The sequence below is a fragment of the Aspergillus sydowii genome (genome assembly GCF_001890705.1).
Source record: "Aspergillus sydowii CBS 593.65 unplaced genomic scaffold ASPSYscaffold_1, whole genome shotgun sequence".
Taxonomy (NCBI): Eukaryota; Fungi; Ascomycota; class Eurotiomycetes; order Eurotiales; family Aspergillaceae; genus Aspergillus; species Aspergillus sydowii.
The window spans coordinates 364,389-376,816 of record NW_024467859.1 but is presented as its reverse complement, the minus strand read 5'-3'; the positions used below and the strand labels follow the sequence as shown (position 1 = coordinate 376,816).

Sequence of the window (12,428 nt, the reverse complement as noted above, 5' to 3'; positions counted from 1 at the left end):
TACATTTATATACTCCGTACACTCCTAATCGAGTGATACGAGCAGTGGACCTGAGCGTGGCAGTGCCCACCGCCGACATTCTCGAGAGCCCTATCTCCAGTATCAGCTGCAAGGAGAAAACATGGTTGGAAGATTTCGGCTGACGTCAAATCAGAGTTATCCAAAAGTGGTCAGCTCGTATTCGTGACTGTTCAGCCTCACGTGCTCGCAGTCCTTGGCCACATTGGGAATTGGTTGAAGATCCCCGGACCCACGTTCACGGCGCCCTACAAGCTCTCCTCTGATTCTGACTCTGCCTCCCAACTGGGCAGACTCCTCGTTATCCACTTGGTTCTGGGACTTGGAATATTACTTATTAGCTTAACCAGTGATATTTTCTTTTTTTTTTTTTTTTTTTGTACGCAGGGTCATATCCGTATACTAGCAAAAGTTCGTATCAGGGAAAAATTCCGCGAGATATATAATAAGCACTGGGGATACACCCCGTGGTTTTTGGTCTTGAACCACACCAATTGAAACCCTTGGTGTAATTAGGCAACTACACATCGAACTTAAAATTGCATGCGAGAACGAGTTTTGCTGCATAATGATGACAATTCAAGTGAAGCCTGCTGACCAAGTGAATGAATTTCCCCATGTGCCTACTCGTATGTTATGGTATTCAAATACGTACTATATAATCCTTTATTTAATTTCTTCTGGTACATACGACCACAGGGTGTGGAAAACAGGGCTTCCCGTCCGCTCAGCCGTACTTAAGCCACACGCCGGCTGGTTAGTAGTATGGTGGGTGACCACATGCGAATCCCAGCTGTTGTATGTTTTTTGCTCAAATTTTTTTTTATAAATTATAAAAACATGGCATGCCATCAATGCAGTCCACGTTAGATGCCATTATTTAATGAAGAATTACATACGGTGGGGTGGCAGGAATGTCCAGACCGAGTCAGTGAGAGCAAAAACAAATAGTATACATTCGCAACACCCGTCTTCTGGTGGCTAGGAAACAGAACCGTAGCTGAAGGAAATAAGGAAGACGGGACGATAAGTAACCAACCGCCTTAAACCACCCATGAACCCAATTACCACGCCGTTCCACGAACGCCTTGAGGAAATAGGAGATATAAATAGAAAAGAAAAAGGATAATAAGGAAGAGCTGCAGCGAGAAAAATTCGTATTTATATTTCCATTGCATCTCTCTCGTTGGATTCGTTATCAACCACTCCTAATAACTTTGCGTAGGGGACTGTGACGCGTTGGAGGTCGCGGTGTTTACCTGTGAAGAAAGAGAAGATTAATGAGTGAATACAACAATAGCGCTGGATAAACAGAGTTCTTTTGCTTACCAATTGCCAATATAACCTCTTTCAACAATACATCCCGTGGCCAGCCACAAAGCGTTTCAGAGCTCTCCTTCCAATTGCGATCAGCATGCTCGGGGCGACGCTGGAGTGTCAATTGTGTTTCCGAAGGGTTGCCATCATTGTCCTCTCCCTCAAAGAGCCCGCCGAAAAGGCCCTTGAGGAGTTCTTCAACTTTGCCCTTCATGCCCTCGGCGCCTATTCGCTTGGCGTACATAGACAGGTATAACCGGAACTCCTCCTTCGCACCGAGGGACAACGCGGCAGCGAGTCTGTTCTCGAGATGTGCAATTGAGACGCTAGATTCGAAGCTTTCGTATCCTTCCCTTGAGAGGAGGACCTTGATGAGGCGCTGAAGGAAGTAGGCGCGGCCGCGGAGGAGGGTCTCATTGGTAGTGTTGCGCTCTAAAAACGGGATTATGCCAGTCGAAACTGCCGCTTTGGCCTCTTGGTCCTTCTGCTGTGCGCCTGACGTGGATTGGAGGTTGCCGACCGGGGCTTCAGTGGTGTTCCAGTATTGACTGCCCACAGCCCACCAGGGTTCTGACAGGCGTTGCCAAGTATAGAAGGACGGGGAGTAGGCGTAGCCTTCGCCGTTGGAAAGTGCCACAATGACACGACCTTCGGAATTGATACGGGCGTTCGTGATTGATGGGGTAGCAGCGGGATGAGCGCCTAGGGTGTGGACGGCCGCGTCAAGGACGGGCTGGAGAGAGATAGGAGGGTGTGGTGAGGATAGATGCTCCACGTTCCAGACATAGCACATGCCGACGGCGGATATGACGAGAATCCAGGGACCGTTGCACTCTAGTATCACCGGTTGTGCTTCGAGGACGAGGGCACTGACGAGACGCCGTCCGGCGGGTGTCCAAATATACACCGACCCGTCCTCGCAGGCCGCAGCCCACATGCTTTGGTTCCCTGTGACGAGAAGAACAGTCCTTGGGAGGAAGTCCTGCCATACAGGTTGCTCGCCACGGAATAAGGTGAGCCGAACCGGTTCACGGTCAACAGCTCGCCCCGTCAAACTAGTGGTGGATGGGTTTCGAGCCTCAAACACAGCGTCCGCTCGGGATTTGCTCGGTTCTCCTGATGTGCTGGGAGGTTCCGCTGGTTTGCCAGCCGTATCGATAGCACGTAAAATATGCATGCGAACTTTCGGAACGGCCAGTCGAAGCTGGCTCACGGCCATACAAGGATTCGTTACAGCAGGCCGGATGAACTCTGGAGTCGGCTGCTGCCCTGTGGGAGGGTTCTGGGGTTGCGCGGGAAGTAGACCATCGACTGTGTTGGTGAGTATAGGAGTAGCGCCATTCTGACTTGCTACCGCCACGCGTTTTTCGACCTGGCCATCCTCGTCGCCTTCTATTTGAGCAAGCTTCCTCTTGTTTCCGAAAAGTAAGGTTGCGAGTCCACCTTTCGGTAACCCATCGAAAGGCTTTGAGAGATCGACAATCGATTGCGGTGTATCCGCCTTTACCTGATTACTTACAGACGCCATTAACCGAGCCTGCGGTAGTGAGGACTCTGCAGCACCGGCACCAGATACCAAGAGAGGGGCGATGCGTTTCTTGCCATCTTTGGTATACGTAGGCCGCTGTTTGAGTCGCTCCAGCTTGGCTTGGTATGGATCTGGTTTCTCCGTTTCCTGTGTCGATGCTGTTACAGTACCATTCGGTTGAGCTTTCTGAGTATCAGGTGTTGGGGAAGGGGCAGCTGCAGGGGGGACGCCGTTTGATGGCAGCGGCGTTGGTTTCCCGTTGGCCACAGCATCACCAGCAGCATGTTCATCACCCATTAAAGCGCCCATACGCCCTTCAACATCTTTAAGTTCACCTGCCTTGCTCATCTCCTCAAGAAGCAGTCCATCCGTGGTCTCAGCGATGCCTGCACCCTTTCGATTCGTGCCAAATTTCGTAAGAGACCTCTCATTCTCCTCCAGCTCCATAGCATACCCTAAATCTCCATCTTCAAATCGGACCGCGAGAATCGTCCCATCCAGCGCAGTCGCATACAGGCAGCTACCATCCGGGCTCCACGTCAAGTCAGATATGGACTTTGCCGCCAGTTCTTGCGCTACCACAATCGGTCGCGGGTTACTTGTAATCCAGACGCTTAGAGACTTATCGCCGCCGGCGCAGGCGATGACCGTGACCGCAGTTTGCCCGGCACTGTCCTGGCCATCTACCGGTTGTTTCTTGACAGGCTGCGGAGAATACAATCGCGGAGAAAAGGCGCAGACTTCGACGGGTGCTTCGTGACCGATGAGGTTGATGTCGCCATCCCAGGCTCCACGGTTTATGATGGCGACTGAGCTCACAGGTCCATTAACCGCATTAGCAGCAGCGATGTGCATGCCATCCGGAGACCAGGAACACCGGCGGAAGTAAGCCGTCAATGGTGAGTTCTGGAAAGGCGCGGTAATAGTGTGTTCGAGGACAAAGTTGTTCATCTGGTCGTGAGCCGTGGAATTCGGTGCTGGCGATGTGAAGCGGAAAATCCGAACAGTCCGGTCGTCGCTTGCCGTCGCAAAGTATTTATTAGCCGGATCGAACGTGATTCCCTTGACATGACTCTGGTGGACGGAGAGCGTCTTCAGTTTCTCAAATGTATGTCCCGACCAGATAACAACCTTTGAGTCCAGCCCGACAGAAACCAAAATCGATGAATCGTAGGACCACCCCAAATCCTGAACGTCATTGTCATGCCCAATCAGTCTCCGAATCGTGCGCCAGTTCTCGACAGGCGGTGCCTCGTTCGATCCTAGGCAGAAAATGTCAATTTCCCGTCCATCCGTTAAATTGTTATTCCGTTCAACCAAAACACCTACCAAAACTCGCCGCATGAGAAGGCGGATTTGAATCCAGCATGTAAATGCAAACAACCTTATCGTCCGCCCCAGATGCCAGATATTTACCGTTCGGCGAAAAGCGAACCGTGTGAATAGTGCCGGAGTGATTGCTCATTGACGCCAGTTGTTTCGGCTTGCTGGGGTCTTCACCACCGCAGATAGCTTCCGTAGACCATATCCGAACGTAACCATCTATACCCAGCAAGCATACAAGTCAGTTATCGTTCGGACAGAGCGCGTCCTCATCGCCGCACTGGCGGGCGGCGGGAAGAGAGCGCGCCGGGGGAGGGGATAAAACAAGACAGACCTCCTGCGGCCGTTACAAGGCGGCTTCCATCTGGCGATACATCGCAGCTGTAGACTTCGAAAGCCTTTCGCTCACCTATAATATAACCGAAAAAAAGAAAAATAATGACGTTAGCCAAAAACAATCCTCGATTTCAACAAAGTCATGGTAGGGCGGTTTCAATATAGCGACGGTCATGCAGAACAAACAAAGTGGAATTATTTACCCCCATGCGTTAGCCAAGTAGGCTTAATGATATGCATAGCCGCAACTTCTTTCTGCCTCCCTTTTCTCTGCTGGGGACTGGCTGTTTGTCTCGACCTCGAAGGGGTTGGCTGGCCGGTATAGCTCGAACGATCACAGAGAACTTAAGTTGACGTGGACAAGCGAGTCGGTAATCGGGGCATCGCAAGACAACCGAAGCATCTACCGCTTGTTGATGGAATCAAACTGTAGTAGGATAGGAGCTCGGGCAGATGCAGTCGGCATACGACCTTGTCGAGCGATGGAGTTGGGTTGGAAAGCTTGGAAAGCAATGCGAACGAGAAGAAAAAGGGCCGAGGGCGCGCCCAAACCCAAAGTCGCGATCTTCCAGCGGCGCGGGAGGTGGTCCGAGCTTTGCTTTTGCTGTGTCTCCGCCAAGTATAGGCCAAAGTGAAGTACACTTGCACGCACCGCTACAGCTAAAGTTGGTTAGGCCGTTGGAGAGCGAAATGTTGCATGGATATCTGAGTCCAACTATGCTACTACTGTACATGATTCACTGATCAGAAACGAATAAGCTACACCTACATCCGCCTGTAACTGCCCCCCACAACTGCGGGACTAAACGCCCATGCACTTTTGAGACCTGATTATGAAACAGCGCTAGGAATGGTACAATCATACAGCGATGAAATCGGAAGTGCCAGAGTAGGGTACCAATGGGCGGAAGACGGGGATGCGATAGACGCCGTCACCACCTGGAGAATCCTGTGGATGACGATCGTGGAGGATCGAATAAAGGAAAAACTGTACGGTGAATATCATCCAAGACGCCGCGTCCTTAGTTATTGTGTTGACGCGTCTGCTCGAACCCCTCGAGGACTTCCTGAGCAACGTCCCCCTTGGCCTCGGATTTGGCCTCACTCTCAGATTTGGTCTCCGTCGTGGGCTCGGCCGCCTGCGAAGAATCTTGCACACCAAGAGCCTTGGCCGCAATGCTCCGTGCCTGGCTACTGCTTACTTTGCCATAAACGGCCATAGCATTCGCAATCATTCCACCAAGGTCACCCATATTCCCAGGAACCACGACAGCCGTGCCCTCGTGAGCAAGCTTGCCGAACGCCTCGACATACTTCTCTGCAATGTTAAGGCTCATAGCTCCGTGTGCGTTCGCCTGGCCAGCCTCGATAGCCTCAGCCACAGTCTCAATAGCCTTCGCGGTGGCCGTAGCCTTCGCCCGAATCGCATCAGCTTCACCATTAGCACGGTTGATTCGCTCGATCCGGTCGGCTTCGGAGGCCAGAATGACGGACTGCTTCCGACCTTCGGCAATGTTAATCGCGCTTTGTCGCTGACCCTCAGAGTCGAGAATCTCCGCTCGCTTTGACCGCTCGGCAGTCACCTGACGGTGCATGGCCTCGACGACGCCATCCGGAGCGTGGATGTCCCTAATTTCATAACGCAGGCAGGTAACACCCCACGCCTGCGCAGCCTCGTTGATGGCCTGTGTAATGTTGGTGTTGAGCATCGCACGCTCCTTCAGAACATGATCCAAAGTAAGCTGACCGATCTCAGACCGCATGGTCGTCTGCGCGAGTTGGGAAATAGCATATTCCGCGTCCTCCACTCCGTAACTGTAGTGAACAATCCAGCCGTCAGTACATGACTCTCCTAAAAAAAAGAAAAATAAGTTAACAGTAGTTCTCACCTCGCCTTATAAGCATCAAAAACCCTCGTGTACAGCACCCCATCAAGCTCCAACGTAACATTATCCGCCGTAATGGCATTCTGGCTCGGGATCTCAATCGCTGATTCTTTCAAACTTTTCACATACGCAATGCGATCCAAGAACGGGAAAAGGATCGCCAATCCAGGATCAAGAATCCGGTGGAACTTGCCCATGCGCTCGACAATCCATGCCGTCTGCTGCGGCACGAACCGCACGACCGTGTTCAGAGGCAGAGTCTGTCGATTGCTGAAGTATGTAGGTGGTGACCCAGACGGCGAGGAGTTCGAGGCGAGACTGAGGAGCGAGGATTCGGGGGCGTAGCGTCGAGGTGTGGTGGAGATGTTTCTTCGTCGGAGGATTGTTTGTGTTGTTGGGATGGCGGAGGGGAGACGGGGGTGCGTGCGGAGCGCGGAGTACCGGAGAAGCCGGGCGGTTTGTCTGGAGGTCACTTCCATTGTGGACTGGAGGGACCGGAGTGAGGTACGAGGGGGAATGGAGGGTTGAATGGCTGGTGATGAAGCTGGAGGACAGAGCTTGCCCCGGATGAAGCTGACTCCGGTGTTCGTCACTGGCTCAGTGTGTGTGGCCTGAGGCATAAAATGATTACATGATCTTGGGCCTATCAGGAAGTTCGAAGTATGAAAAGAGATCTGCACGTAGGCATGTTTCTAATGCGATGGGTTTATTTCTGATTCTTTTCTTACTATTGAACTGCGAGCGAGTCATCATATACCAACCACTATGAGCTAAACCTAAGTCATGCTGCCGCCCAAGATCACACTTCAGAATCCCACACAAAAGGCAACAACTACAACTCATACAACCCAGACAGAAAGATAAATTACCATGATATGTACCTATATCCTTTACCTACTCCGAAAAAGAAAGCCATAAAGATATAATGGAAGCCGCTGACGCCAGAATATACCTAAGCAATGCGCCACCCAATTGAACCGCATTTGGAATGCCCGGGAAATGTTAAGATATAAGGACCGAGGAGACAGAGGTATGCAAAGTTTTTTCGACTTGGAAGACGAACGACAGTGCAACGTCAGGCCATTCTGGTCGATGAAACCCGAAAATAAGCAGTCAATGCCATTTTTTCATTTTTCTCTTTTGAAATCTCGTTTGCGCCTCGCTGTGGAAAGAAACGATTTTTTTATCCTTTTGCATGCTGCCTCTTCGATCCGTACGGAACTAGGTAGTAGAAACCTGAGGTAAAGGGAAATAGCATTGCCGCAATATTAGGAATTGAAAGGGGAGTTTGGAAATTGAATAAATGAGATGAAAGAAAAGAAAGTCGAAAAGTCAATGAAGAAGAACAAGAAACCGGATCAAGATTCTATGACGGTGGGAGCGAAAGCAGCCCAACCCACCCAAAGCAGGCATCGAAGATGGGGGATACTAGCCCAGCAAAAACATGTCCGGACTCCAGAGATTTTTCAAACCGGGAAACGAAACTGAATGGAAAGCGAAGAACAAGCCGATACCCTGAATGTGCATATGTCAACCCCCTTCGCTGAGAATAAATGTCACCGGGGCACTCGACAAATAAATGCATAAGCTGACAGATAATAATGCAAGTCATGATGGATGATAAACCGCAAGACGAACATAAATGGGTGGCTGGAAGAAAAGAAAAAAAAAAAAAAAAAGGAAAAAGAAAAAAACGAGTAAAAAAATCACTTTTGCAGCTCGGTTCTCAAGCTAGCATTCAGAAAGTGGTCATCTTTTTTTTTTCAGCGGCTTCGAGATTTTTGAGAAGGTCGAGTAGGAATGCTTCAAGGCAAATTTAGCCATCGAAGAGAGCTCCGCACCCAGGTTGCGCGCTAGAATAACATTGTTCGCTCATAACGAGGTTCCGAATAACCTCGGTAGGCTTCCCCGTGTTGCTCAACCAACCAAAAAAAAGCGCCGTAAAAGTGAACAATATCTGAGGGAACCGTCGCCGATGTTTCGTGCAGGGGGTCATAAAACGCTAGATTCTTAAATTCATTGTACATTTGTGCACTGAGATTGTACCAAAAATGCGACCACCGGTACTTGAAATACGTATCGTAGCCACCGTGATAAGTTGTCGTAGATAAATTTGCCGACACTTATTTTGAAACGAAATCCACAGCGATCGGAGACTGGGACTGGGCCGAAGTAAAATGTGCAATCTGTTGACCCAGAACGCGGCGGAATAAGCTCCGAAACACATTGGATAGTAGGTTCATTGGCACCAAAGAATCCGAGCATCGGGAGGGTCAAAGCAGCCATTTTGCCTCTTACTAGGTGAGAGTTAACATTAAAACGCGCATTGAAATGAGATAAGAAGAAAGCTTACATTTGAGATCTCACTTCCAGTGTGGACGCCGTTAGAAGGCGAGAACTCTGGAGCAGCGGAGGACAGTGCTGTTTTGGAAGGACCGGTACCATTCGGCAACGAGGATTTCGGCACGAAACCATTTGTAGCCGCATCGAGGTTGCTCTGAGACACAATGCTTTCGTTCTGGGAAACAGAGGTAGGCCCGGCGTTTTGGGCTGAAGGCTCACGCTGTTCCACAGGCAGAACCCACTGCTCCCATCTCTCCCTCGGTCGTAGTCTATCAATTCCATCCTCACCCTGGTGGTATTCAGCAGCCTTCAATCCCCGCGAGATGTGGCGCAATAACTCGAAGTCTTCCGTCATTTGCTTAACGCGTTTGAAGCTGGCAATCACGCTCAACGGAGCAAATCCCTGAGAGTCCATGTGTCTTCGGAGGTAAATATCCTTACACAAGTTGTCAACGGAGAAGTAGTATTCCCTATCTTCCATGTTAGAATGCCTTACACATGTCGGTGCTATCACGAACTAAACTTACAGCTGCATGGTAATCATGCTCACCAGGGACCACTGTTCCATATATGGCTGGTATGGAACGGCAGACATAGGGCCGGCCTGAATAGGTTGGTAGCCATACATGCCGTTCATATCCCCGGGGTAGGTTGGGTACATGTTGTACATGGAAGTGGAGTTGGGCAACGAAGGGGACCTCATAGTCATGGCATGACCACGGGAACCATTAGCGAGTCCATGCTGCTGGGGTCCTCGGCGGTCGTTGTAGCCGAATGACTTGGGATGAATGTAGTTTTGAGGGGCCATGTGGTTGTTGGGGAAATGCGATGCCTGAGCACCGCTGTAGCCGGCATGACCACCTCGTCCACGGTGCCCACCCCTGCCTCTTTCAGCCCGAGATTCTCGAGAGAAGTCCGCAGACTTTGGTCCATTGGGTCCATTCTCAAAGCGACGCTCGTTATTTGGCCGCGGCCCATTGTGGGTATCTACCGACAAATGCGGGTTCTTGGGGAAGGGCTTGCCCTGTTTCGAGAAGGACTCGCCGTTCACCTGTTTGCCAGTGGTGGCATTCGCATTGTCTGATCCCTTGGGACCACGATTCCGGTCAGCCGCTGGTGGCTTACGTGCATCCGTGGGAGCGGTATCAGCGCTATTTGAACGTCGCGACGGCGCGGGCAGCGAGTTTGCGCGAGCGGAGTTTGGCTCATTCCTTCCTCGGTCTCCGGGAGTGGTCTGCTTCGTAGAACCCTGGGCGGCGTGGGGTGAGGTCTTCTCGGAAGCTCCTGCACCACGGCCGGTATCTCTGCCACCCCGAGCGCTTCTTCCACCCCGACGCGCAGCGGAGGGTAGAGGAGTGTTGAAGACTGCAGTAGGAACGTAAGGAACTGGAGTCCACTTCTCCTTGCCATGGGGTCGGATGACTGGGCTCTTTTCAGACTTTTCTGTCTTCTCTTGTGCCTTTTTCTTCTCTTCGCCTTGCGCACCTTGAGGTGTAGGCCAGGAAGCAGCGTCTCCAACCGGAGGAACTGGTGTAGTATCTTCACGTCCCTTGGCGTCACCCTTCTTCTTATCGGAAGAATCACCACCCTTCTTCTTGGAACTAGCCTTGGACTGTTCTTGGGCCTCCTCAGTTACGGAAGAAGTCTCGGAAGTAGGCTTAGAAAGGCCAGTCCTAGCAGCAGCGCTGGGCACGGTCTTTACTTTAGCATCCTGCGCTTCTTTCCTTTGTTGCCAGATATTCACGGTGGGCAGAGGAGCAGCCTTGAGCTCTTTCGGAGGTGCAGGCTTTTCCTTCTTCTTCTTCTCAGAAGACTTTCCCTCGCTATTTTCCGTGGCAGCGTTTTGCTTGTCCGATGTTGAAGTCTGAGACTGCTTCTCGGTAGTGGATTCGGAAGTTCCATTCGGAGCACTTGAGCTCTCATTCTCTTTTGGTATCGTGGGGGTCTGCGCAGTACCAGCACTTGCCGAAGAGGTCTCTACCTCAGGCTTAACGTTGGGAGTGTCCACCTCCTTCTCGGTGTCGGCGGCAGTGTTATTGACGTCAGCAGAGACATCTTCCTTGGGAACTGTAGCATCTAAGCTTGTCTGTAAGCTGTCCGAAGCGGGCTCGTCGGATTTTAAAAGCGGCGTGCTCGACTCGGACGGTGTCTTGGAAGGTTGCGCTGGAGCGACGCCCTTTGCGGCCTGAGCGTAGGAGAACGCGGTAGCCATTTTCTTTTGTTTCGCTATGAGATTAGATACCAAAGATCTGATGTATCCGAGCTAAGAGATATAAAGAACAGTTCTGCCAGAGAACAGAAACCACCTTAGACAACACCGATGGAAATTAGAGGGATCAACTTCCACCCTCTAGAACCCGCAACTTCCCGTTGCTAAATCTCTCTCTTCTAGATTATCGTATTCGAACGAGATTGTTGGGCTAGTCAGAGCGAAATGTGGACACGGATGTTCGCTCTAGCAAGGTCCTCGACAAAGTGGTGCAATAACCGACTATCCGTTTTCTATTTTTTCTGAATAGACCAGTGTCTCACGCAAATTGCATCGGTAGGATCTCGACGACAGAAATACGGACCGAAGTTAAAAGTTTGTTTTCGGAGAGGCACACGAGAAGATCGACTCGGCGTAATAAGAAAAAAGCTTCGAAATGACGTCGGACGTAAAAAGCAATCTGGAATCGACAAGCGCGCAGTAAACCGTTCGTAGCTAGATTGATCAACTCTCTTAGAAACCCAGCTCAAAACACTCAGGTTGGTTCGGCGTTCGGCTCGTCGGAGAATCCAGGCACACTGCAGACTTCGAACTCGAACTCGAACGGACCAGGGTACTCACAATCACAAACGGCACACGTTTGTAGGTGATGGAATTCCGTCGCCCCTTGGAAAGTGTAAAATTCGCGGCTTTCACGTGGAGGCGGTCGAGTGGAAAAACCACAGGCGTCGAAGTACCGAACTTCCTTGATAGGAAATTTCTAGGCAAGGACGGAAAACGTCAAGAAAGTCGAGCGACGCGCTAGAGAAGTTCGAGAAAAAATACTCGTGCGGAGAAGGAATAAAAATCCAGGGAGATCAACAGATCAATGTACCCTTTCCAACCTCAAGAGGAGAAAAAAAGAAAGTGGGTAGAAAGGCCCGGTAAGTGAAGTTACGGGCGTGGAAGGAGAAATGCGGCAGCGGCACACACTGAGGAATGACACGGCGCGAATGCAACAACACAAACGCCCAACAGAGCTGACGAGGGTGTCGAAGACCTGAGGAAATGACAGGGGAGCCGGGGTGCAGGGGAGTTGAGGAGATGAGGAGGGGAAGGTGAGAGGAGGGGAAGAAACAAGACGAATGTGAGGGTGAGGGAAAAAGGGAAGAGAGCAATAAGGCACACAGAGAGGGAAGAAAATAAGAATAATGCCAACCAATGCGCAGTCCGCTGAGGGCCGTGGAAGAAACACCGGCAGCTGGAAGAGAAAAGTAATACAGAGTCCACTTGAAAAAAATTGGGAGGGAAAAACGGTTCTTCCTCTTGCTTTCCGCGTTCGAAACAAAAAATTTATGATTAAATATTATTCTTGTCCGTCCCGGACGCCCGCACAATAGTGGGCTTCAGGGCTTCTGTGGGTATGAACCGATATATTACATCTCTGCCAGCCGGCCAGACAAGTTGCCTAATGGTAATGAATATTGGC

General features: G+C 50.8%; 3 protein-coding genes across 3 annotated transcripts; all 3 read right to left on the bottom strand.

Moving 5' to 3' along the window:
• Positions 1–807: 807 nt before the first annotated feature.
• hir1 (putative histone transcription regulator Hir1) lies at positions 808–5,038 on the bottom strand. The gene is made up of 5 exons (XM_040845595.1): positions 4,726–5,038; positions 4,521–4,595; positions 4,193–4,405; positions 1,348–4,125; positions 808–1,277 (listed from the first exon to the last, which is right to left on the bottom strand). The coding sequence occupies exons 1-5, from the start codon at positions 4,760–4,762 to the stop codon at positions 1,180–1,182; spliced, it is 3,201 nt and encodes a 1,066-aa protein (XP_040707183.1). The 5' UTR covers positions 4,763–5,038; the 3' UTR covers positions 808–1,179.
• A 506-nt stretch (positions 5,039–5,544) lies between these two features.
• Positions 5,545–6,887, bottom strand: ASPSYDRAFT_139076 (SPFH domain-containing protein; the record flags this gene model as incomplete). The annotated part of the gene is made up of 2 exons (XM_040840909.1): positions 5,545–6,337; positions 6,412–6,887. 2 exons carry the CDS (start codon positions 6,885–6,887, stop codon positions 5,545–5,547), a joined length of 1,269 nt encoding a protein of 422 aa, XP_040707182.1.
• Positions 6,888–8,424: 1,537 nt separating this feature from the next.
• Positions 8,425–10,963, bottom strand: ASPSYDRAFT_25457 (La domain family; the record flags this gene model as incomplete). The annotated part of the gene is made up of 3 exons (XM_040844165.1): positions 8,425–8,705; positions 8,776–9,221; positions 9,279–10,963. The coding sequence occupies 3 exons, from the start codon at positions 10,961–10,963 to the stop codon at positions 8,425–8,427; spliced, it is 2,412 nt and encodes an 803-aa protein (XP_040707181.1).
• Between the last annotated feature and the right edge of the window lie 1,465 nt (positions 10,964–12,428).

Coding starts and splice junctions, on each gene's coding strand:
- hir1 (XM_040845595.1), bottom strand. CDS start 4,762: ATGCATATCATTAAGCCTACTTGGCTAACGCATGGGG. Junction 4,406..4,520: donor CCTTGTAACGGCCGCAGGAG/GTCTGTCTTGTT, acceptor TGCTGGGTATAG/ATGGTTACGTTCGGATATGG. Junction 4,126..4,192: donor TTCTCATGCGGCGAGTTTTG/GTAGGTGTTTTG, acceptor TTTTCTGCCTAG/GATCGAACGAGGCACCGCCT.